The 24,410-nt window shown below is 38.9% G+C and overlaps 1 protein-coding gene across 2 annotated transcripts in view; it reads right to left on the bottom strand.

Annotated features, from left to right (window-relative positions):
- ADCY2 (adenylate cyclase 2) overlaps positions 1-24,410 on the bottom strand; it is a 420,264-nt gene that overhangs the window by 44,835 nt on the left and 351,019 nt on the right. For both annotated transcript variants that reach the window (XM_066243472.1, XM_066243482.1), the window contains exons 16-18: positions 16,712-16,849; positions 10,392-10,511; positions 4,800-4,969 (exon numbers count right to left, since the gene is read on the bottom strand). In XM_066243472.1, the coding sequence (XP_066099569.1) occupies positions 4,800-4,969; positions 10,392-10,511; positions 16,712-16,849 (428 nt within the window). The remainder of the gene's footprint in view (positions 1-4,799; positions 4,970-10,391; positions 10,512-16,711; positions 16,850-24,410) is intronic.

The following is a 24,410-nucleotide window of genomic DNA, read 5'->3' as shown; positions in this document are numbered from 1 at the left end:
TGGAAGGGAAAATTATGTAGAGATTTCTGGCTGCAACAATCCAGGGCTTCTGAATAATGCCAGGTACTGGTATAACTGCTGCTGACTTATATACATTATTTAAATGCTGTCCAAAAATTCTTGATTTTATGAGGCCTAAGTGCTTCAAGAGGGCTGGTTAGTCTGCTGAGCTCCTGGTTATCCCCTTTTTTTAAGCTCTCCAGCTCGACACCTCTTTAAAATTTAAAGTGGATTGCTGGGTCCCCATGAAATAGTAACACTCATCCCTTGAGACTTTTCATTTCTGCAAGAAAAAAGCTTCCAGTAAAAATCTGACAATGTCTTGCAGACTCTATAACAAGCATTTGTCATGGGCAGTGTCTTTGAAACAAAAATAGCTTCCAGCAATAGCTTGGCCATCAACATCACCGTCACCATGAAGAGCGCTCAAGTGTCCTCAGTCCTCAGAGGCACTGGCTGAGGGCTTCTGTGGACAGTGTCACAGACAAGAACCAAATCCTTATTGAGTGACACAGAAGAATATCTGTTCTCCCAGAAAAGATGGAAGACTGTTGTAAAGGCCAAAGAATTAAGGAACATTTTGTTTCAGACCTTCTAAATACCAGAAACTTCTGAACTTCCGTCACCATGAGGTAACTTAGCCAATCACGCAATGGCAGGTAATGTGAAGTATTGGGAAGTTGCAGGCCTCCATTCTAACAGATTTATTTTTCAAATTTTATATTATTTATAATCAATAACTGAAATGCAAACCAAAATGTTTAGAACATCTTTTAGAGCAGTCGCGACCCACAGGTTGAGAACCGCTGTTTTAGAGATTTGTGTTCCTTTGCTCAGAAAGAAAAAAAGAATCTGCAATTACTATTTTACTGGCAAGTTATTGAGACAAAATTAGAGTTAAAACTATTAAATTCAACCAAACTACAGTACTACATTGGAGTTGAAACTTTCTGTCATTTCATACTTTGCATATTTATTTATTTATTTATGTATTTACTTACTTTTCCTTTTACCCATCTCCCCTTCCCTGGTAGAAACCACCAGCTTGTTCTCTGTATCTATGGGTCTCTTTCTGTTTGGTTTTGCTTGTTCATTTGTTGTGTTTATTTAGAGTCCATGTGCAAGTGAAGTCATATGGTATTTGTCTTTCTCTGCCTGACTTATTTCACTTTAGCATAATATGCTATAGGTCTATTCATGTTAATGTGAATGACAAGGTTTAGAATTTTTAATGGCACAGTCAAAACAGCCTTTTTTTTACCCCTAAAAAGTTGGCTGTCCACATTTGTGAACCTGTAAGAATATGTTTGGTGTTGTTTTCTAAATTATTCATTGATCTGGAGTTTTTTAGTGCATACTTCTGTATTTTTTGCTAAACCTGTTGGTAAAAAAAATGCCCTGTTGACTTGTTCCATCTTGTTGGCTTGCCCATTATCAATGTCAAATTTGGTTTGGAAAAGGCTCCTGAAACATGAGTCATAATGAACTCACATATAGGACAACACATGTTTGAATTGTGTATTCAGAAGAGGGCTGGGCACTGCCTGGTAGACAGAGATGGCCTCTCCAAACTTTTTTTTGGCATTTAAGGGTATAAACAAAAACAATGGTGACCCTGGAAGGACACGTCTCCAAGGAGCCTCTGTTTTCAGGGAAGGAGATGGGGTGAACATGTCACTGCAGACAGTACTCAGGCTCCTCTGATTATCTAGGAGCACAGCCTGCTTTTGTTCATTCATCCAACACATGTCTACTGAGCAGCCACTTACAATGCCAGGCCCAGTTTTAGGCACTGTGGACACCACAGTGGTACTTGGTTGAGATCTGCTCTTTCCTTTTTGTTTGTTAAGGATTTTATTGAACTTATTGGGGTTACAGTAGTTAATAAAATTATATCGGTTGCAGGTGTACAATTGTATAATGCTTCATCTGTATATTGTATTGTGTGTCTCCACCCCATGTCAAGTCTCCCTCCATCACCATCTCCTCCACCTCTCCCCACCTCCCTTTCTCACCTGCAGTCCCTCACACTGTTGTCTGTGTCAGAGGGGGTGGGGGTGCAGGCTGGGTGAAAATGATAAAGGGGTTTTGCTCTTTCCTTGATTCAATAGTGTCTATGAAAGTCCTCAGTGTACGTACCAGAGAAGAGGGGTGGGCAGACACCAGAGGCAATAGATTTGTCTGCAGAGGATACTCTCAGTCTTTCCAGGGAGACAGGGTGGCTCAGTCCTCATGCACACCCAGGGGTGAAAGCCAGAAGCTGGCTGTAGGCTTCCTGGGAATGCTCAATGACAATCAGGGACTGGGTGAGAGGCTTAGGTGGGCAGCAAGGACACTGACTTCCATACAGGCCAGCACATGTCTCAGAAAAAAGACCATGGCAAGGTCAAGGACACTGGGAATGAAAAGTGTGTGTGTGTGTGTGTGGGGGGGGGCAAAGATGTGGTGACCAGAAATGGATCAGAAAAGGAAAAGGATCACGCATGTGATTTCAATGACACAGACTCGATTGATCAAAAAGGAGGCACTGCCTGGCATTTCATAAGCCAGTTCTCTCTTTGAAGGGTGTCTTTGGTTTGGGACTTAGGAATGTCCACTCTCAAGGTACCATCCCAGGTAGGTGTTTCTTTTTTAAAGACCCTACTCCTAGTTTCATATCTGAAAGAGTTGTGTCAGCCTCAACAAACTAGACAAAGGATGAAGAAACTATCAGTTGTTTGGTAGTGGAACCCCTGGAGTCTCAGCAGAAAAAAGAAAACATTGAAATGGATGGGTTTTAGGTTCCACCAGAGTCTCAGGTTTCTCTCAAACACATGCGGAGGGAATCAAACACACAGATCAGGAGGGAATTCTTAACTCCCACTCAGAAGAGTTTCTCATATGAAGTGAGTTTTAAACTGATAGCAGCAAAAATTTGCTATAATTTGAGTAATATTTATCTTTTGGCACAGAAAGGCTCTGGGAGTATTGTGGCAGTTCGTGTAGGAATCGGGTCTGAAAGTGCCCGAACGGCAAGGTCAAGATTAGGAGCAGGGAGACAGGTGCACCCCTCTGGGGAGGATGCTGGCTGGCTCACTCTTGGAAGTGAAGGCAAGTCCCTGGGGCTTCTCCTGACAGCCTTCCTTAGCTTTAAGCCTATTAAAAGATAAAACCAGGAGAACAAACACAAAAGGGCCTGAAAGAAACCAAAGGGCTAAAATGAATCAGAGAGTAAGACTCCTTTTCTTTAGCCAAATCATTGCTCTACTGCTGTTGGGGTTCTAATCACAGTTGGTGTCTCAGATTTCTAAAAGTAAATCTCTCCCATCAGAAACTTGCTGATCTAATTTTCTCCTTTTGCTATGGCTGTGTAGCTCATTCAGGAGCTTTAAATTTAATAAAGGAAAATTTAGTAGCATCGTCAGCTGTGCATAAAAATCAGTAATGCTACATTTACTTAGGGATTCAATACAGGCTTTCTGCATACAGTACAGAAATATTAAAGCATATCTGGTGGGCAATTTTGAAAATTTATTGGAAAATTAACTTCTGATTTCATTTTCATCTTGACTAAGGAATCATAAAATGTCCTTAATACAATTATACATTTGTGCAACTTCACTACCCTAAGCTTGATTACAGATTATTAGGATTTCTTGGTGTGGAGGATGATGAAAATAAAATTAGGCAAAGAGAAAGCCTTGCAGTTATGTTTCTGAAAGTATTCTTATTGGTAAGAAATGTTTGCACAGTGTTCTTGGCACTCGACCTCCAAAGGAGAAGTATTTGACCACGCACTGTCAACATGTACCATCTTTCTGGAGCAACAAAGCTATGAAAGTAGTTAAGGCATTTATTTTGTACTAAAAAAAATACAGAAATATTATGGAAGATTATGCAATGTGTTCATAGAAGAAACATGAAGCCTGGTAAATCCAGAAATAAACCTGATTCTTGATGTAAAACAGTGTTATGCTATTAAAATGTGAAATGAAGGGTATCATAATGATTAAAACATTTTTTTTCAAGCAGGGAATGAATATTCATTATAAGCTTATAGAAGTAATTTGATCACAGAAAACCTTGTATAAACCCTACTGAGTGGCCCTGGGAGGACCATTTTCTCATCATCTAGTCCTAAGGCTGGGGGAGTAAACACAGTTGAGTATTTTCTTGGTAGTCAGTTTCTTCATAGAACAGTAAATTACCACAGTGAAAGTAGTACTCCCTCCAGACAAGGCTATTTTAGAAACTTTCCCCAAAGAAATTTAGCACTATACCTTATGAATATATCTACTTATTTTCCATTATTTTTATTTGTGTTGATTCAGTTGTTCTAGACTGGGTGGGGGGCATTTTGCCTTGTAGAGTACATTTGGCAACGTCTGGAAACATTTTTAGATTCATGGCTTTGGGGGAAGGCATTGTGTCTAGCTTCTAGTGTGCAGAGGTCAGGGATGCTGCTAAATATCCTACATTGCACAGGAGAGTCCCCTCAACACAAAATTATTCAGCCACACCCCACAGAAAATTATTGATATTCAAAAAAATGTCAATAGTGCTGAGGTTGAGAAACTTTAAATTACTCTTATTAATACAGTATAGATTATAAAACAATCGACTCTCTAAACCACTTCATGTGTTCGAAGTGTTGATAACACATATTCTGTATAATTGATCCTTCTGAACATTGCTTCAAAGAAACTCTCTCAAAATGATTTCCAACTAAAATGTTACGGTTAATTTGCATTTAAGCAACACACATTATTGACATTCCATGAAAGAACTAAAGTAAGGAGAAAAAAGAAGAAGTAGGTTACCTCTTAATTAAGACTTGGCTGTAGTCATCCAGGACATGAGCGTGAGTGTGAAGAAAGATGATGTTGTAGCCCACCAATGCCGCCATCATGATCAACATTTTCAATTCATAATTCACCCGTAGGAAAACTGAGCAGGATATCAACCCCAGAATGCAGCTGTATATAAAGTACTGGAACGGGAGAAGACATCAGATCAATACTTAGCATCTCTTCTGAGAAATGTGGAAATAAGAATTATAATTGGGGACCACCACCGAGCTCACTGGTCAACTTACAAACTTGCTGTCAAAGCAAATGTCTTTTTCTCTTCTTTAATGGAGTGGTAAATGCTGAACACATTTGATTTAGAAAAAAATTACTCATTACATGGCTTGCCAACCCAGCTCAGCATGTTCAATAAAAATACTCATGCATATTGCCAAACCAAAATAATTCTAAAAAAATCTATATTGAAGACATGTCATTATAAGCCAGTGCCATTTGCTTCTTGAAAATGAAACCAATAGGACTGCCTGCATATTAAAGATTTTTTCATATATTATAATATGAATACTCTTTTATGGCCTTCAATAAATTCATTAAGAGGATATAAATCATTACAGGTAGTTCTGTTCAAAGGATAAGAGAATGAAGGCATTTCTAAATTTGTAATAAAAATTAAAAGATACATTGTGTGTGTGATGGAATATCTAAAACAGAAAGGATTTTAAAAACTAAAATCTTTGACCAGAGTGAATCACAATACCCTGGAAGTGGACAGGCACCAGAAGAAATGGGAAGAAAAAAAAAACCAGTGTAAAAAGCAGCGAGCACCTGCCATCCATTTCGTCCCCGGAAAGCGGTGCAGGCCAGCCCTGTGTCCACACTGATCTTACTGTTGACCACAGTGGGCATCGTAGAGTCAGGATATCCCTGGATCCCTTCCTGCTTCACTCATTGGCCAACTTTCTTTACGTCAGTAACCGAGCCTGCCTGTGCTACAGTGTTTTCATCTGTAAAATGAGGGTAATTGTGTCCTCCTTTTAGGTCACTAAGGAGAACAAGTAAAGTTTGGAGCCCAGAGTCCTGGGAACAGCTGCCATTCTCACAAAACCTTTTTTTTTTTTTTTTTCTAATATGATGTTTTTATGAACAAGGAGTTCTGCTACTATATTAGCATTCCTAGAACAGAAACAGCACTTAAAAAAGTTTAATAGTCAGCCTGGCGTGCGGGGGAACCGGGTTCGATTCCCGGCCAGGGCACATCGGAGAAGCGCCCATTTGCTTCTCCACCCCCACCCCCTCCTTCCTCTCTGTCTCTCTCTTCCCCTCCCGCAGCCAAGGCTCCATTGGAGCAAAGATGGCCCGGGCGCTGGGGATGGCTCCTTGGCCTCTGCCCCAGGCGCTAGAGTGGCTCTGGTAGCAACAGAACGACACCCCGGAGGGGCAGAGCATCGCCCCCTGGTGGGCAGAGCATCGCCCCTGGTGGGCAGAGCATCGCCCCTGGTGGGCGTGCCGGGTGGATCCCGGTCGGGCGCATGCGGGAGTCTGTCTGACTGTCTCTCCCCGTTTCCAGCTTCAGAAAAAAAAAAAAAAAAAAGTTTAATAACTTTAATGAAACACAGATCTGATTGATGCCTGATAAATTCTGTCTTTAAAAAATAGCCCACTTTGTAAGCTACTCTATTTTAGTTTCATTATATAAACAAAGCCAGGTATAAACTGCTTATTTTTGTCATTTGAGCTCTTACTTTTATTTTCCCAGCCAAGGTCATCCACAATAAGTTATCTGGAAGGCTACTGAAATGAGCTCATCAGTCCTGTTCTTGGGGGAAAAAAGGAAAGTTGAAAATTGAGTTGCAGTAATCATCTAATACGCTCTCCTCTCTATATAGATTCTGTTGTTATGATTATAAACTGGGGATCTTTGTAAGGTTTGGTTTTAAAAGTGATTATGCTGCTAAAATTAAGTTGAAAGCCATTATTAGAATGAAGGTTATTGACAATTTCAGCCTAATCAAATGAAAAGCAGAATGAATGTGCGTATCAGTGTGTACACGCATATTCGGGGGGGCTGAAGATAAGAGTGTAAAGGTTTTCTGTAATACCTCTAGTTTGAAATATTTTCCAGCCAATACCTATCCAAACCTACCTGTAGTTCCACATTTTAAAATTCATCCTTAGGCTTTAAAAAAGCTTTCACACTTCAGGAATAGCTATGAAAATACATATGTTAATGGGAAGTAGGCTTTCAATCCATTTTCTATTAAAAACACCTTTCTAGAATTCTTAAAGTCCGGGCACAAGGTATTCTGGGAATTAATTAAAGTTAGGTTGGGACCCTGAAAATAGAAACAGAAGGATGTGTGAATGAGGGAGAATAACTCTCAAGGCCAAGCTGGGAGCCCTGAAGATCACGGTCTCTACTGCATATAAGAGCCCACTGGGGAGAGTGCCAGGGGTCAGGCTTCTGGCTGCAGGCTCCTCAGCTGACTTCTAGCAGGGTTCAACTTCTAGTCACGTTATTTTATATATGTAGTTTGGATACAGTGAATATAATTATTAGTTAATAGTTGTATTATTATTTATTAATATTTAAATTAATACTTATTAATATTTTAATAATGAAATTATATAATTTATTGATACTAGTTAATATTTGACCTCCTTTATCCTTTACTACATACACCCCAACCCCCTTCCCTCTGGTAACCACCATATTGTTTGTTGTCTGTGTCTATGGGTTTCTGTTTCTTAAAAAAGTAACATTAATTAATATTAAGTTAACTAAGTTAATATAGTTATTAGCACCTTTGATATAACTAATCAATAAAATTAACTTGCATTTTAATACTAAAAGAACAGCCACTGGCATCTCGGGTAATTAAGTCTCCTTTGGCCTCAGTTTCCTCACCTGGAAAATGGAAATTCTAATGTCTACCTCACAGGGTATTTTTTTGATGAAGTGGTATCAAGGCCCGGTGGAGTACAGACTGCCTACATGGAAAGACCCTTTACGATTGATTTTGTTGGGTATTTTAAAATTACTTTTTTTCTATTATAGCAATTGTGCATCTGATGTTAAAATGGAGGAAATACACAAAGCACACATATAAAAATCAGCATCTCCTATTATCCCTGACATCCAACTTGAGCCTATAATTATTTTGTGTCTGTCTTTCCAGACTATTTTTTGCTACTTATTTTTGGTACTATAATTTTAGAAATTTGGGATTATACTGTTTTTAAGTGATACTATTTAATTAATAACTTCTCATCACTATATATTTCTATGTCATTAAATATTTTTCTACATCTTTGTAATGGCTGGATATAACTAAATAACATAATTTATTACTTTAAGTTTTAGGTTGCTGTTTTCTTTTACTTTCTTGTTTATTGTTGATGATACAGAAACACTTGGATGAACACTTTGTAGCTAAGTCTTTGCACCTTCAGCTACTGGTTTGTTTGATTTTTTTTCCTATGGACACAGAATTGTATAAAACACAAACAATTCCTATCATTGTTTTGGCTAATAAGAAGCTTAGATTTTAATTTGTTACCCACCTGTAAGAAAAGGCATGAAAATGTGTAACATGAATTTTCTGTATTAAACTCTTCTCTGGCTTTGTCAAAAAAAATTACTTCCAAAATGAGTATTGCAGGGTACAAAGTATGTCTGTGTTTATGACTTTCGAGGACTATCATCAATTACCGTTAAGAGGTTATATGACTGTATCACCCTCAGCAATGAAGGTGATACTCCGCTCTCCGTTCTTAGCGTCAGACATCGCAGAAGATGGGGTTTGAGAGGAAGAGGAGCACTTTGTGCACGTCCACAAAACAGCCTTCCTAATGCACCTAAAAAATCTATTAAGGGGGAAGTTGGGTATTTCCAGGCTCTTTTGGGACTCCTAAACTTGCAAGTTAATAAAGCAGTTTCTGTACAGACTGGACATGAGCATGCATCACTTCCTTGGCAAAGCTAACCATAATCCTCTTCCTGAGGGCTTATTTATTACTGAAACAATAGTGGCCTGTTGACTAAATGTGGCCTAGATTTTAAAGAGTCTATTGTGTAATTTTTTCAGAATCTTTTAAGGGTGAGTAAATGTTACCTTTTCCCCATCTTGGGTTTCTAATGATTTGTTTCTTTTAAAAATAATATATGCAGACTTACCTAAAGGAAATTCACAATAATTTACCTTATTGTCTTTGTGGTGCCAACCATGGTGAGTTGTTCTACCCAAAAATACTGAATGGAGAGACTTAAAAAAATGTTTTGCCACCTATGCTTTTTTTTTTCTTATGAAAACACATCTTTAAACTGTTAAACTGAAGTGCCCAGTGAATGTCACATGAGGACAGCTTGGCGGCGCTCTCCCTCTACTGTCCTGTGGACTAGGTGTGCTAACGCCATCCATTCAAGGAGAAGGAGCCAGGTCGCACCTTTGAAACATTTCTCCAAAGGGAGAAGCTCCACGTTGCGCACAGTGAGCTCACAGCCAGTAAATCATTACGAGACCCATCTCTCACCATCCACATAACTATATGGAAAAGATGGTGTCTAATCCTCACGGGGGTTTATTGCCTAAAATGAGGGTGAAGACCTCTTGGATAATGGACAAAGCTGATGCCATCCTCTCTTCCTGAGCCCACAGGACATTCCTGCGGACCCTGGTCAGCTTGCTTCTGAAACAGCCTTGGCCTCAAAAGAACACCAGATGCCCCCATTCTCTGTAAGCAGAGCTGTGAGCTTCCCAGGGAATTGTAATGGCAAGATGGGAAAAAATATCAAAGCCAAATATCAGCAGAACAAGTCAGAAAAAGAATGAGGAGAGGAAATCTCCTTTATCGCCATTGCTAACGGAGTTCATAAAATGGGCAGGACATATACTCTAGATTCTGTTCAGACTGCATAAATCTTTCGCCTTTTAAAATGGGCAGGACATTCTAAGAGTATACATACTAAATTACCAATTTCAGTCCCAAAAATAGTTCATTTAGCACCCTCAAAACAAAAACTAAGTGCTAATAATTTATATTACTTCTAGATGATTATTCACAAAATTAAAAGAGAGAATATCAGAATATATTTCCATAAACAATTCATAGAACATGCTATTAAGCAGTAATAACTGGTATACCTCTCTTTAGTTAACACACTTATGTATAAGTCAGTTTTGAAATTTCAATCTAGGCCTTTCTGGACATTGGTTAAAATGATTCAGTAAGTTTATAAAACATTTTGCAAAATCTATGAGCAAGAAAATCAGAAATTCAGCCACATATAACTGAATGTCACATGCTGGGATACATGCTATAAAATGCAGCAGTTAAGAGAATAAAGGCAAGAGCCATCTGTGGGAACATCAAAATGCCATTGTGACTTTGTACATGCACCCAACAAGTGCCAATCAGCCAGACTTCTCTTACAAAAACACTGGCAGTTTTTAAGTGGTCAGGACCTACTCAGGTATTGACACCAAAGAAGAAAAGAGAAGCCTCGGATAGGTGAGAAAGCGGAGCGCATAACATTAAATAGGAGAAAGAAATAAAAGCTACCCAGAAACACAGTGAAATCTTTGATAATGAGTGCAATGCTCTTACCGGAAGAAAAAACAAGTTTTGCGCCCGTAGCGTCGCTGCCTGGTTATTTGAGGCAGAAAGACTTGTGTTTGATGTATTGGTAGTTGGAGGTATTGTTTCCTCTGAGTCACTCAGGAAAAACTGTAAAGAAAACGCTTATTTTTCAGTGAATTAGTACAAAGAAGATTGAATCGTCAGTAGGTGTTGCTAAGAGGATTTGTATCTGCGTTCTTTCTGCACAGTGAGCAGGGCTCCGTGGGCAACCCAGCATCTGTGCTTCAGATGCTAGTAGCATCATCTGCTTTTGGAAGCTTTGAGAATTTCTCTTGACTAAGTAACTATTTATTCTTGTGCTATATACTTAATAGTGAATCATGGAACTGTAGGACTGATGTTAAAGGACACAGAAGCATCTCTGTTAAATATTAAATTGAAAAAGTACAAAGCCCAGGGCAGAGGGCTTGGTTAGAATTATGTTTGAGGTTGACATCACCATGCACACAAACACTCAACTCTCTGCGCTGAAATCAGTCTTCAGAATGTATTTGCAGTATCTTTACCATCTTGGTATAAACATTAAATGAATCAATGGAGTTTTATGAGTTTTTGATTTTGAGAAAAAAATTAATTTTATGGGAAAAAATGCAATAACCGGTAGCAATATCTTATCTATTATTTGGGAGTGCTCAGGATCACAGGGGATTAAAATTCAGAGGATGGATGCTGTTAGCACTGTTGGAAAAGGGGTTCTAATTTATTTTTAAAATGTAATGCTAAGAAAATAAAGATGATTAATACTTATGTAATGGTCACCAATATCAACACCCAGAAAGACAGCGTCACTTTTCAGCCAGGTAGGACAAATTTGATCTCTCTGTCTCTGTCTCTCTTCTTCTCTCTTTCTTTGTCTCTGTCTGTCTGTGTCTTTCTGTTTCTCTGTCTTTCTATCTCTGTTTCTGTCTCTGTCTCCCTCCTTTCAGAGAAGCTGTAGCACAACCTGTTTAAGTGACAAAGTATTAGTCACTTTCTGTGCCATGGCTGACGGTCAGAGGAACGTTTAGTAATGACAAACCAGAGAATTCCTTGGCTAGGTTCCCTTTACTGGAAGAAATTCATCTCAATCATAAAAGTAGGTGGTATTTTCTGCAGAGAGCAAGCTATTCACATTCAAGGTTTAGAGTAAGAATCACCCATCCATCATTTCCTTCCATGGCAGAGTTCTTGCCCAAACTTCTAATCTACGTTGGTAGACAGAGGCATTTATTTACTCTATTCTTATTTTCTCTTGGGTTCCAAAAATGATACTAGATACAGTGTTTCTACCATTATTTCAATTGATTAAAATAAAAATACTGATTTGAAAAATCAAAGAAGTATAGTAGATTTCTTTATTCACTACTAAAGAATTTGTCAAAAAATATTTCAACCCATGGTAGAACTATAAATGTACTAATTCTGGGAAAAAGTTATATCAGAAAAAAAAGAACAACAACATAATAGCTTGGCAAACATTGGGCTTCAAATATTACCAATTTAGATCTGACATTTCCCAAATAAAGTTGATTTAAACCCTAAAGAATCAAGAAATGGCAAATAGAAGGAGACAGTTTAGTATGGAGGTTACTAGTCTTAAGCACCAGAGATCTTAAAATTATTAACAAAAACTACTTTATTTATCACCTTATAGAGAAGAAAATAAATTCTTGCTGTACAATGAATAGAAGCGTGTCCTGTGGAAAACTCTGTCTTGCAAAGAAGCTCTACAATAATATGATGGTTGAAATTCAAAAAACAATAAAGAACTTCCTTAACCCCTTCTGCTAACATTCTCTAGTATTTATTAACTATCCTCAAGTCAAGAAACTCTTCATTCAGTCTATGTGACATCACACTACAATTTTCAATAAATTTCCCCCATTCTCTCTTCATTTTAAAATATCAAATTCATGTCATTCCCTATACATCCAGGCAACTCGGGAGTTACTAATCCCTCGCTTCTCTTCCAGGTTAAACTGCCACAACTTTCTCCACAGAATGAATTTCTAATAATCGTAATTATTTGGGGAACTCCTTCCTAGACCAGTTTTTTTTTTTGTATTTTTTTTTTCTGAAGCTGGAAATGGGGAGAGACAGTCAGACTCCCGCATGTGCCCGACCAGGATCCACCCGGCATGCCCACCAGGGGCGATGTTCTGCCTACCAGGGGGCGATGCTATGCCCCTCCGGGGGGTTGCTCTGCGACCAGAGCCACTCTAGCGCCTGGGGCAGAGGTCAAGGAGCCATCCGCAGTGCCCGGGCCATCTTTGCTCCAATGGAGCCTCGCTGCGGGAGGGGAAGAGAGAGACAGAGAGGAAGGAGGGGGGGGTGGAGAAGCAAATGGGCGCTTCTCCTATGTGCCCTGGCCGGGAATCACACCCGGGTCCCCCGCATGCCAGGCCGACGCTCTACCGCTGAGCCAACCGGCCAGTTTTAACATTCTACAAACTTTGCCAAAATTGGAAAAATAGTATTCTCATTCTGCACAAGACATCCTAATAAGGTGCTAATAAACATTGTATATTTTTTAGCTCTACTTTTAAATTTTTCAGGAAATTTAAAAAAATCTCAGAATTATGTTTTTTCAAGTAATATTAAACTATGAACATGCAATTTAATATTGTTTTAGACCTGACGACATCATCGCATTTGTCATTTGTTTGGAATTAGAAGTCCCAATAGATTTCCAGTTATCTATTTCTATCTCTTTGTCTACATGGTTCTCAAAGCTGTGTTGACTGTATCCTCTGGGACGTTTCACAGTAAAGACTGCAAAATGATGTAGGAAGCCACATTACGATGCTGTTAAAATGTCAGAATGGCAGGGAATTTTTCTGCATGATTCTAAACAGTCAGCTGCAAAACATGCAGGTCAATGGCAATTTGAAAAAAATCTTTACTTGATAAAATCTCAATAACTGTTTTCCTCCACTTTTTATTGGGGTGTTGGTGTCACACATAAGTAAACAATAGGTGTTGAAAATGTCTTGTTAAAACCTCACAATTCATTTTAAATAAAACTGACCCAGTTGTTTTGTTATTTATATCACTATGTTTTGAGATTTTAAAAGCTAGTCCCTCTGAAACACCATGCCTGCTGATACAGTAAGTGCTGTTAAAATGCAGGTGTCATCTCCCCAGAAAGGGAGTGCGTGACCTGGGAGTCCACTTCTCTTGCATGGCACCTCGCCGATGCTCAGTTCTGATTGGCCAGTGTCTGAATCTGCATCAGCACCATCTGGTGAGGTGAGTGACCCAGGGTAGTCACAGCACCATACCATGTGGCTGGGGACACAGGATTCTGTGTTTGTCTCCTGTAGTCATAACTCAAGAGGACACAGATCTGAGTAGCTGAAGGGCATTATCTGTATAGCCTAAGATATGATCAGAGCTGGGACACTCATGAATAAATTCTTCCCCTTCTGTGGTTAGTAAGAAATGATAAGGAAGCTTAATAGTTATTCCCTAGTAAGGGAAAATTATTTCCTTTCTGTACCAAACGTCAACTTTTATACTCTTTATGATGATTCTTTGAAATAAATACAAGATGGGCATCTGATGGAAAAGAATCATTCATTTCAGGGCCCACCGGTATTAGGGAGAATGCCATTCCTCCTGCACTGATGGGGAGACACCTGCTCAAGTGGTTCGATTTCCTCTTCTTCATCACTGGGCAGGGAGGAAGTAATCTCACTTATACCTTGCCGCACAGCCTGGACTGCCACAGAAGGACCTTCAGGGCATGAAGCAAAGCCTTAGTTCCTTTCTTTGTCAAAGATCATCCATCACAATTTTAGACATGTCTTTCTTAGACTTCTCTACCTCACTTGGCAATAAATTCCTTCCCTTTTGAGGGGAAAAAGGGAGGCCCTGGAAGATGTATTTCTGGTACTGAAGATATCTTCTCTCTAAAGTGATTACAGTTACTGTAAAAAAATAATCTCCTAAATGCTCAGCTCATCAGGCAGTGACTAAACTGCTTGTCAACCATTACTAATTATCCTATGTGAAACACAATTAGCTTCCAAATCAGATTTGTTTCCCAGTTAGATTCTGTCATTTAAAAATTAGGTGACAAATCCTGGTTTCATAAGGTCAAACTAGATTTTACAAAAATAAATGGTTTCTTTCTTGAAGAACTGTGTGCTTCCCTATTGATTCATTCTTTCATTTAGTAACTATTAAGTAGCCATCCCTTATATGGATGGCACTTTTCTAGGACCCACAAGAAAATGAAGAAAAAAAGGTCTTACTCTTAAGCATGTGATGTCATATTAAATGGTTTGTTCTCATAACTTGTAGGTATTGCCAGCAGAGAAGGTCAACTCAGGAAATGTGTTTGATTGGCTCTGTGCCTGCACAGGTGAATGAACACACTTTTGAGGAATAAGAATGCTTCATTATAAAGGGATAGTGGCCATCACCTCTTATGAGGGTGACTGAAGACACTGTGTCTGTTCAAGTCACTCAGAACTCTACCTTGTGCACCCTGTGGTCCATGAATGTTCTGTCCCAGTCCCTTACTTCCGACCCAGCTGTCTTCTGCAGCTGTAATTTCCAAAACTCTTCTTTGAGCTTGTATGTCTCTGACACTCCCATTGCTCGTGTCTTTAAGATGGACTGAGAGGCAGAGTGAAGCCGATGAAGAGGCTACCCCGACCCTGCAGCTGGCACCTCAGCCCGTCTGGCTTCCAGCTGGCATCGCCCTCACCCGAATCTCCAGGTGTGTGTCAGGAGAAGTGTATGCTTTACAGCAGTGGTCCCCAACATTTTTTGGGCCATGGACCAGTTTAATGTCAGAAAATATTTTCACAGACCAGCCTTTAGGGTGGGACGAATAAATGCACAAAATAAAATTATGCGACCGGCGGAAAAACTGTGGTGTTTTTAAATATAATTGTCGAACTACCGAGACAAGCGTCAAGAGTGAGTCTTAGATGGATGTAACAGAGGGAATCTGGTCATTTTTTAAAAATAAAATATCGTTCAGACTTAAATATAAATAAAATGGAAATAATGTAAGTTATCTATTCTTTCTCTGCGGACCGGTACCAAATGGCCCCCGAACTGGTACAGGACCGTGCCCTGGTGGTTGAGGACCACTGCTCTATAGGATACTGTTGAGAACTGAGCTCAAGGAAACATTCCAGATCCTTTTCTGGTTCTTCAGTCTTATGTTTTACTTTTTCTTAATACAAACGTCTGCTCTGCTTCCAATACTAGATACCAAATGTCTTCCCTCCTCATCTCTCATCCACTATCTCTCAAACTCTTTCTACCCATCCTACAATTCGGTGCAGCAGGCCCTGCTCTCCCCTCCCCTTGCCTCCTCTCGATATGCTTCTCCTGTGGCCCTCAGACTCTCTATACCAGGTTTGCCTGCTGTCCTGGACATCACCATGAACGTCTGGAAGGCAGAGAACCCTCTTTGGATTCTGAGCATCTAGCAACATACCAGGCATATATTTATGCTTAATACATATGTTTTTGGTTGAATGAATGTTGACTCATTTGTGAAAACTATGTTTTATTTAATATATAAACTCTATCTTCTCAACCTGACTCTATGCTTCTGGAAGGTAAGGACTGTACCTTATGATACCTTGCAGTTCCAATAACTAGTAAAGCACCCCACATTTGAAATACCATTATGTTTTATGGTTGATGATGATGATATCAGAATAATGATAAGGATGTGTCGCAACATGCATTAACTACCTACCTGCCTATTTTTAAGAATATACCAGTAATGATAACACCAATATAGTAAGAGTGACCACTGGTTAAATATTTATAAAATGCCTGGTGCTATCCTGGAATCATCAGCTCATTTACCCCAGAAACCACTTTGCCAGAAAAGTGTCAGTTCTCATTTTTGAGAAACAGAAATGCAAACTGTGGTAGTTTAATAAAAACTTTCCAAAATCACACAGCAGGTAAGGTGGGAGCTGATGTTTGAAACTGGGCCTTTTAAATTCTGGAGCAGGACAACTCTGCCGCTGCACTGTCCTTGATTCAATGGTCCGTTACCCCTCGATGTTTGTCCACTGACATTCAGTGTCATTTCTGTAGCTGAGAGCCCCAATGAGCAAGAAGGTGGGAAACTGCTGGGAGGAGCCCCTCTCTCAGGTGCTCCCACAGAAAGCATCCTTTTCCGTAGAGTGGCTGCTGCTGCAGCAGTTGGATGTTGACTTTAATAGGCAGAGATTGGTGCTGCCCAAGGAACTACAGGCAAGATTTCTAAATTCCACTAAGACTGGTATTGGAAGCAAAAAATTCCCTGTCTGGCAGGAGCCACGACTCACCATGTTGAATACAGCCATGGTTAAAATGATGGCTGTGGTGATGACCGTGAGCGAGATTCGCGGCCAGGGGCGGTTCGCGATGATGCCCGATGACTTTAGAAGCCACAGGAGAGAGGCCGAGGCCTTTTTGCTGCATTGCTAGAAAGAGAGAGAAAGAAAAAAAATGCACTGTTATTTTATGTATTCTCTCAAGTTTCTTAATGATACTTAAAACCACAAGTTTCACCAATATTATTCAAAGGTTAAACAAGTAGGCTCTGTCCTCTGCTGGGGGCTCAGACCAGATCACAAAACTTGTTAAATTATGTTGTCATCACTGTTACACAGAAAGGACAAATTAATTAAATTTTGATGAAAAATGTAAGTTGTGCTTATATATCCTTTAAAATAGACTTGAAATTATGTTTTTCAAAAAAATCTGATAAAAGAAAAATATGTCAATTAATTAAACCATTCTGTGGGATGTGGTGGGGTCTCAGATCACAGCTATGATGAAGCAGTAATCATCAGCCAATTTATGTTGAAAACAGATCAACATGTAGCTACTCAGAAGAATGCAACTGTCAAATACTACTGTTAATAAAAATGTCAAATACTACTGTTAATAAAAAGGTAATACTGGTATGACTTCAACAAAACTCAAATAGAGAATACTTCTTGATAGCAGTAATAAATAGCACTTTTATTTCTCTATCGCTTTTCCAATTTCTTTTTGCTTGATTATATATATTCCGTATCCTTAAAAACATAAGCACTGCAATATGCTAAATGCCAGTATAACAATTAAATGACATTGCATAGTACAAAATGAGAGGTAGATAGGTAAGCTTAAAGAACCAGCTCAGTGGCCCACCATGATATCCCCATAGCTGTGAGTTGTTCTGCAGGTTAACTGTCCTCTCTAATTCTCCCAAGTCCTTCTCTGATCCTTCCTAGAGCCTGTCTGGAAGCACGAGCTGCTCTGGACTCTGGGGGATGCCAGCAGCTGAATCACTGGCAGGTGGAAAGAGGGGCGCACGGTGGGGCTTTGGAGGGCTTTTCCCACCAGCAACAGGGAGGAGTCAGAATTGTGCCTTAGAGCTTCTCCCAACCGCAGGGTTTGGATGGGGGTTGGTGGAGGTATTAAATATGTCATCCAGTAGGATGCCCTTCAATGTCCTGGACATTCAATATCGTGGAGGGTCACAGAGCTGGAGCACACTCACCCGTGGAAGCTTCTACCACCATCATTGAATGCATGCTACTTCTAGTAATATTAATGCTACAGACCCAAATCAGATCTACATTCTGGAGGAATATATAATAAAGTGTAAAAAGCAGAGATTCAAATAAAATATTAAAGGCATCTGTTTAAAAATGATAGCATTTGGTTTGATTTTGGTGAATTATGACAATATATATTTGCATCCTAACTGACTAGGCTTAAAGCTTTTGTTTAAAATTGTTAAAATCGATATTTTGGATATGTACACAGAAGTTATCAGAAGATATGATAATAAGAAAAGATACGATGATGAAAATTTTAAGGGCAGAAAATACAAAACTTTACTACTTTAGGAGAAATTAAAAGCTAGCTCAGATTCTGTATCATAATCAATTAGGTAAAATATCTAGTTAGTGCATAGACTTTTTATTAAAATTATAAGATTAAAAAATTATTTTGCTTAAAATTTTAGAATAATACATGATGATAATCTTGCCAAATAAGCTACCTTAGAGAAATATGTTATATTCTGAACAGAGATTAGTCACTTGCCGAAACTCATGTGTGCAAACACATGTGGACTTTTTCTGCTCATGCAACAGGCTGGGCAAAATTACAAATCAGTGGCATTGAAAACTATTGTCTACATGTGCCTACTGAACATGTGGAAGGGTGTCCAGGAAAACTCTCATGTTTCTATTTATCCCTACAAAGAAAACACTTGGAGTGCCTCGCTAAAGACCTGTGAGTTTGGCATGCACTGGATTCGGGATAATGAATTCAGGATGTAGTAGGTTCAACTCACTCTCCTGTTTAATCTTCATGTATACCTTACAGTACCATGTAAGCATTTTTAAACGTATGAGAAATACTCATTGCTCTCAAGATCAGGGAGGCAGGCAGCCTCCCAAATATTTTCAAGTTCAGAAAAAGTGAACAGAATTGAGCTGAAATACAAAGATTGGTAAACACTGCTGGTGGCAATGACAAAGAAAGAGAAGAGATGAGTACCCTGAACCACAGTGACATTTGGGGAGAAGATGAGGAAGATAAAGATGTTAGGGGAACAGAAGAAACCAACATTGGGGGAAGGAGGAGAACAGAGACTAAGATCTTAAAACAGAAGGGAACTGACTAAAGAAAAATGAGAACACTGACTCAATTTGAAGCTCTGAATAAAAATTACAACTTGGATCTTGATGTGATCATTTATTTCAGTTTAGTCTGTTTTGGATTAAGTATTCAAATAAAGTTCTAGATGCAAAAATAAGTTTATCAAAATTTATATCGTCCTAATGAAACTAAAAGGATAATATCTCAAAGAACATTTTAGCAGTTATTCAGAAGATGTTATTCATATGGAAATGAGCCCAGTTTGGTCATTCTACTTGATCTTTGGTTTAATTACTGGTATAATTTTACCCAAATTGGTTCCCTCTCTTTCCTGACCATCAGTGGGTCTCACTGTATCCTGTGATTTACTCTTGCAGTGAGCTAACTGTGGCCTTCTAGAAATGCTCTCGGATGTGCATGCCACATCCACCCACTGACAAATGCCGTAAGGGTACTAAATGTAATGGAACATGTAAAAGGAGACAGAATGTGAATTTGTATGAAAACCCTATCGTGGAGATGGTGCTGGGGAAAACGAGCAGTGTGGTTTGCTGGAAAGGGTGTGGGATGAATGTCAGTGTTCTTCATTGAGTGTAAGCAGAAGATCTTCCACATAAAAATATAATAAAATGATCATGCACTATATTTAGATTAAAAAAGAAACAAGGAAAAAGTATCTCCACCAAAATTCTTTTTCTTCCTTCATTTTTCTTTTTCTTTCCTTCCTTCCTTCCTTCCTTCCTTCCTTCCTTCCTTCCTTCCTTCCTTCCTTCCTTCCTTCCTTCCTTCTTCCCTCCCTCTCTCTCTCTCTCTCTCTTTCTTTCTTTCTTTCTTTCTCTCTCTCTCTCTCTTGCTCTCTCTTTTTAAATATTTTGTACTGGAAACAACAGGTAGTCTCTCACTCTGACATTCCTGATAATAAAATATAATAATTATACAAAGCAGATTACTTTTGCAATTTTATTAAATAAAACCAGGCTCTGGCATGTTGGCTGTGGTAGAGTGCCAGCCCATCATGTGAATATCCTGGGTTTGATTACCAGTCTGGGCACACAGGAGAAGTGACCGTCTGTTTCTCCACCCCTCATCCTCTCCTTTTTTTCTCTCTCTCTTCCCCTCTTGCAGACATGACTCAGTTGGTTTGAGCATATTGGCCCTGGGCACTGAGGATGTCTCTGTGGAGCCTGCACCTCAGGCACTAAAAAAAAAAATAGCTCGATTGCAAGCATGGCCCCAAAGGCAGAGCATTGGCCCCAGACAGGGTTGCTAGGTGGATCCTGGTTGGGGCACATGCAGAATTCTGTCTATCTCCCCTCCCCTCACTTAGAAAGAGAATAAAAAATAAAATAAAATGAAGTAACTGAAAATAAATCAATGTTTACATTAAGTGAAATTTTAATAAAATTAAAAACACTTGAAAAACTGATAATTATGTCACAGTGGCTGAATAATAAACTTTTATTATTAAAAGAAAAAACTCATCTTAAAATCTTGCCAGAAAAATATGGTGGAATTTATCATATAAGCATAGAGTTTTTGTATTTGCCTTTGTCATTTAAAATTTTTTTTAATTTTATTTCTTAATTTTTAGAGAGAGAAAGAGAGAGAGAGAAGTGGGGAGGAGCAGGAAGCATCAACTCCCATATGTATCTTGACCAGGAAAGCCCAGGGATTTGAACCGGCAACCTCAGCATTCCAGGTTGACTCTTTATCCACTGTGCCACCACAGGTCAGGCTACCTTTGGCATTTTATTTTATTTTATTTTATTTTATTTTATTTTATTTTATTTTATTTTATTTTATTTTATTTTATTTTATTTTATTATTATTTTTTTCATTTTTCTGAAGCTGGAAACAAGGAGAGACAGTCAGACAGACTCCCGCATGCGCCCGACCGGGATCCACCCGGCACGCCCACCAGGGGCGACTCTCTGCCCACCAGGGGGCGATGCTCTGCTCATCCTGGGCGTCGCCATGTTGTGACCAGAGCCACTCTAGCGCCTGAGGCAGAGGCCAAGGAGCCGTCCCCAGCGCCCGGGCCATCTTTGCTCCAATGGAGCCTTGGCTGCGGGAGGAGAAGAGAGAGACAGAGAGGAAAGCGCGGCGGAGGGGTGGAGAAGCAAATGGGCGCTTCTCCTGTGTGCCCTGGCCGGGAATCGAATCCGGGTCCTCCGCACGCTAGGCCGACGCTACCTTTGGCATTTTAGTTGCTCAAAAAACTGTTTTTTTAAATGGAAATAATAATTACTTGTAACATTTGATATTACAGAGATTGCCATATGTTCTCTGATTATTTTATTGTACTTGAATTTTCTATAGAATGACATCTTTATTTCAATCAATCATATTTTACAAAATTTACTTGTTTCTTTTGTACTCCTTGGGTAAGCTACAGTGCTTGGTCATTTATGCACTGGGTGACACTCATGGCCTGTCCACATCATGTTATCTTTACTGATATGCCTGTCTCTGGCCACAGGAAGGCTAGTTGAGAACAGTGACCACATCACATGTGTTGTTTTATTCCCACAGGCAGCACAATGCTTAGCAGATAGTAGAAACTCAATACATGCTTACTCAATATATTCACTATCTTAACAATAACCCCTAAAAAATTCCCAAGGGCCGGAAACAAGAAGCAGCTCAGTGCCAGAGGAACTGAAGCTGTGTAGTTGGCCCAGGAGTGTCCAGGGACTGAACACAATCTATATTACTAGGGGTGGAGTTTTGATGCGCACAGGGAAAGAAGATGTTGTCTTGGGCCTACAAAAGATGGGCTGCTAGAACCAAGGCCTCTGAATAGAAACAGAAGCTTCAAAAGGTTGTCCTGCCTGACCAGGCAGTGGCGCAGTGGATAGAGCATTAGCTTGGGACACTGAAGACCCAGGTTCAAAACCTCAAGGGTGCCTACTTGAGTAAAGGTTCACCAGCTTGAGCACAGGATTGCGGCATGAGCATGGAATCATAGACATGACCAAAGGCCACTGGCTTGGCTGGAGCTCCGTGGTCAAAGCACATATGAGAAAGCAATTAATGAACAACTAAGGTGCCGCACTATGAGTTGATGCTTCTCATCTCTCTCCCTTCCTGTCAGTTTGTCCCTTCCTGTCAGTCTGTCCCTGTCTGTCTCTCTCTTAAAAAATAAAATAGGCTGTTCTTTCCGCATAAAAAAGTCTAGAAGAACTCCATGCACTGGTTCAGGGAAGTATCAATAAACTTTTAATGATAAATTCACACTCTAAATGTGGGTGTTGGGTTTGAAATTACATGATCTGATTCACAATGAAAATTTCAAGTTGAGAGTTATTAATCAATCGAAAGCCAGAAGTCCTTGGGGCTCTGGCAGAAGGAAGAACAACCCTGCTTATAAGTGATACTTTTTACATCACCCAGGGTATGTCCCATTTGTGGGAAGCCATCCCCAATGAACATGACCTCACAATAAAATAATTACAAGCTACTTAAGACAATAGACCTTACAAGGAAAACTCAACAGATATAACAGATAATAGAGTTAGCACAACAAAATCTGTAGATATTATATCAATCTGAAATAGCCTATAAAATAAGATAAAACTAATAAAGACAAATTTGAGTCCTAAATAAATGAGCAGTTACAAAAACATAACAGATGTGTTTTCAAATGATCTACATAGACTCTCTGGAAATTAAAATATATATATTGAAATTAAAAACTCAAGCATTATTTGAAAGAGATTAAAATAGCTGTGAGAAATAATCCATAAAGCAGCACAGAAAGATAAAGAAATGAAAACTATAAAGGAGACACTGAGGCACAAAAGATATAATAAAACGATTCAATATGCTTATAATAAAAGTTTGAGAAAAATAGAACAGAAATACCAAGAGAGGCAAAATACAGTATTACTCAATGCTAAAAAACAAACAAACAAACAAACAAACAAAAAAACCCAGACTAAATTTTACTATCAAAGGTGAGGGTATCTTATGCATAGGCTCTCACTGAAAGGATTACAAAAGGAATAATCCTTTAGGAATATGGAGACTGAGTCCTGGAGGAAGGAACAATATTTATGAAGAATGATGAGAAATCAGTAAACAACAAGAATCAATGACAATAATACAAGCAGTTTAAATTTAGAAAAACATAACACTGCTTGTCTTGCTGTGTTTATGGGTTATTTTCTCGGCTCTCATCACACCGTCAGTGTTACTACTGAGCTTTTAAATTCAGGAAGATGAAAGATGAAAAAAAATGATTAGATTTAGAGATTTAGATGGAGAAATTAATAGACTCTGTTAGCCATGTGCACATTTACAAGTTTTAAGTTAATCACTAAAAGAAAATAAACAATTTCCAAGTCACTAGAGGGAATAAAGGAGAACAAATAAACTCCATTCATCCAAGAGAAAGTGGGAAAGGAAAAAGTAGAAGCAGTGAAGATACATGACGGGTATAAAAAACACAACAGGGTTGTAGCAGTAATTACAATACACATAAATGTATGACACTTGTCAGGTAAAAGAGATTATTGGATCAGAGAAAAGAACAGAAAGCTGGATGTTGTTTATCAGAGGCACATCTAAAACATACATAATGACAAGAAAAGGCTGAGAAAATACTAACCAAGAGAAAGCTGGTAGTTCTACTGACAGAACACTGACTTGAGGAAAAACACCCCTGTGGGGCAGAAAGCTTGTCTGTCAGCCAGGGTGTGACCGGTTTTACTTCCTAGGACGATCTCCATATTTGTGCTTTCATCTCCGCCTGGAACGGGGTGGTAGGCAGGTAGCACATTATCTCTGTTACACAAAACATGACTACGCATCGGGAGGAAATGTCTTCTGACATTTTTTAGCATTTTCATTTCGTGTGTCTGGCATATTTGCTCTGAAAGATGCTTTCGTTTTGTTTGTTTTTGGTAGTATTTTTTATTAGAGTCACTCTGTTGTATTTGTTACAGAGATGTTTAGATACTTCAGGTAGTTTAGAAAGTTAAATCTGGCAGCAAATGTGCCCATTATTATTATTATTATTATTACTATTATAACAACTATTTTTACTTTTTATTGCTGATTGTAATGTAAACGTGAACTTTAAGCTCTTATTCTATGTCTTAATTTCTTAGATAAAACAGATTGTTTTTGTTATCAAATAAAATAATATATATCAAAACAGTTTGAAGGGCTCTCATCTATATGAAAACATTTTGCAAAGTATTGATATTAAGGGCACTTTATTACTAGAATATTTTAGAGTTTAAATCTACTTATGCTGATTTTTTTTCCATTTTACTAAATGTCTTTTAAGATAGGGTTACACTGTCCCTAGAATCCAGTTTTAAGTCAAATGAGCCAATGGCTGAAAAGTGTACTTTAGAAAATTAGACTAGAGGAGAA

Source organism: Saccopteryx bilineata, chromosome 1 (genome assembly GCF_036850765.1).
Source record: "Saccopteryx bilineata isolate mSacBil1 chromosome 1, mSacBil1_pri_phased_curated, whole genome shotgun sequence".
NCBI lineage: Eukaryota > Metazoa > Chordata > Mammalia > Chiroptera > Emballonuridae > Saccopteryx > Saccopteryx bilineata.
This window is presented reverse-complemented; position numbering and strand designations above follow the sequence as displayed.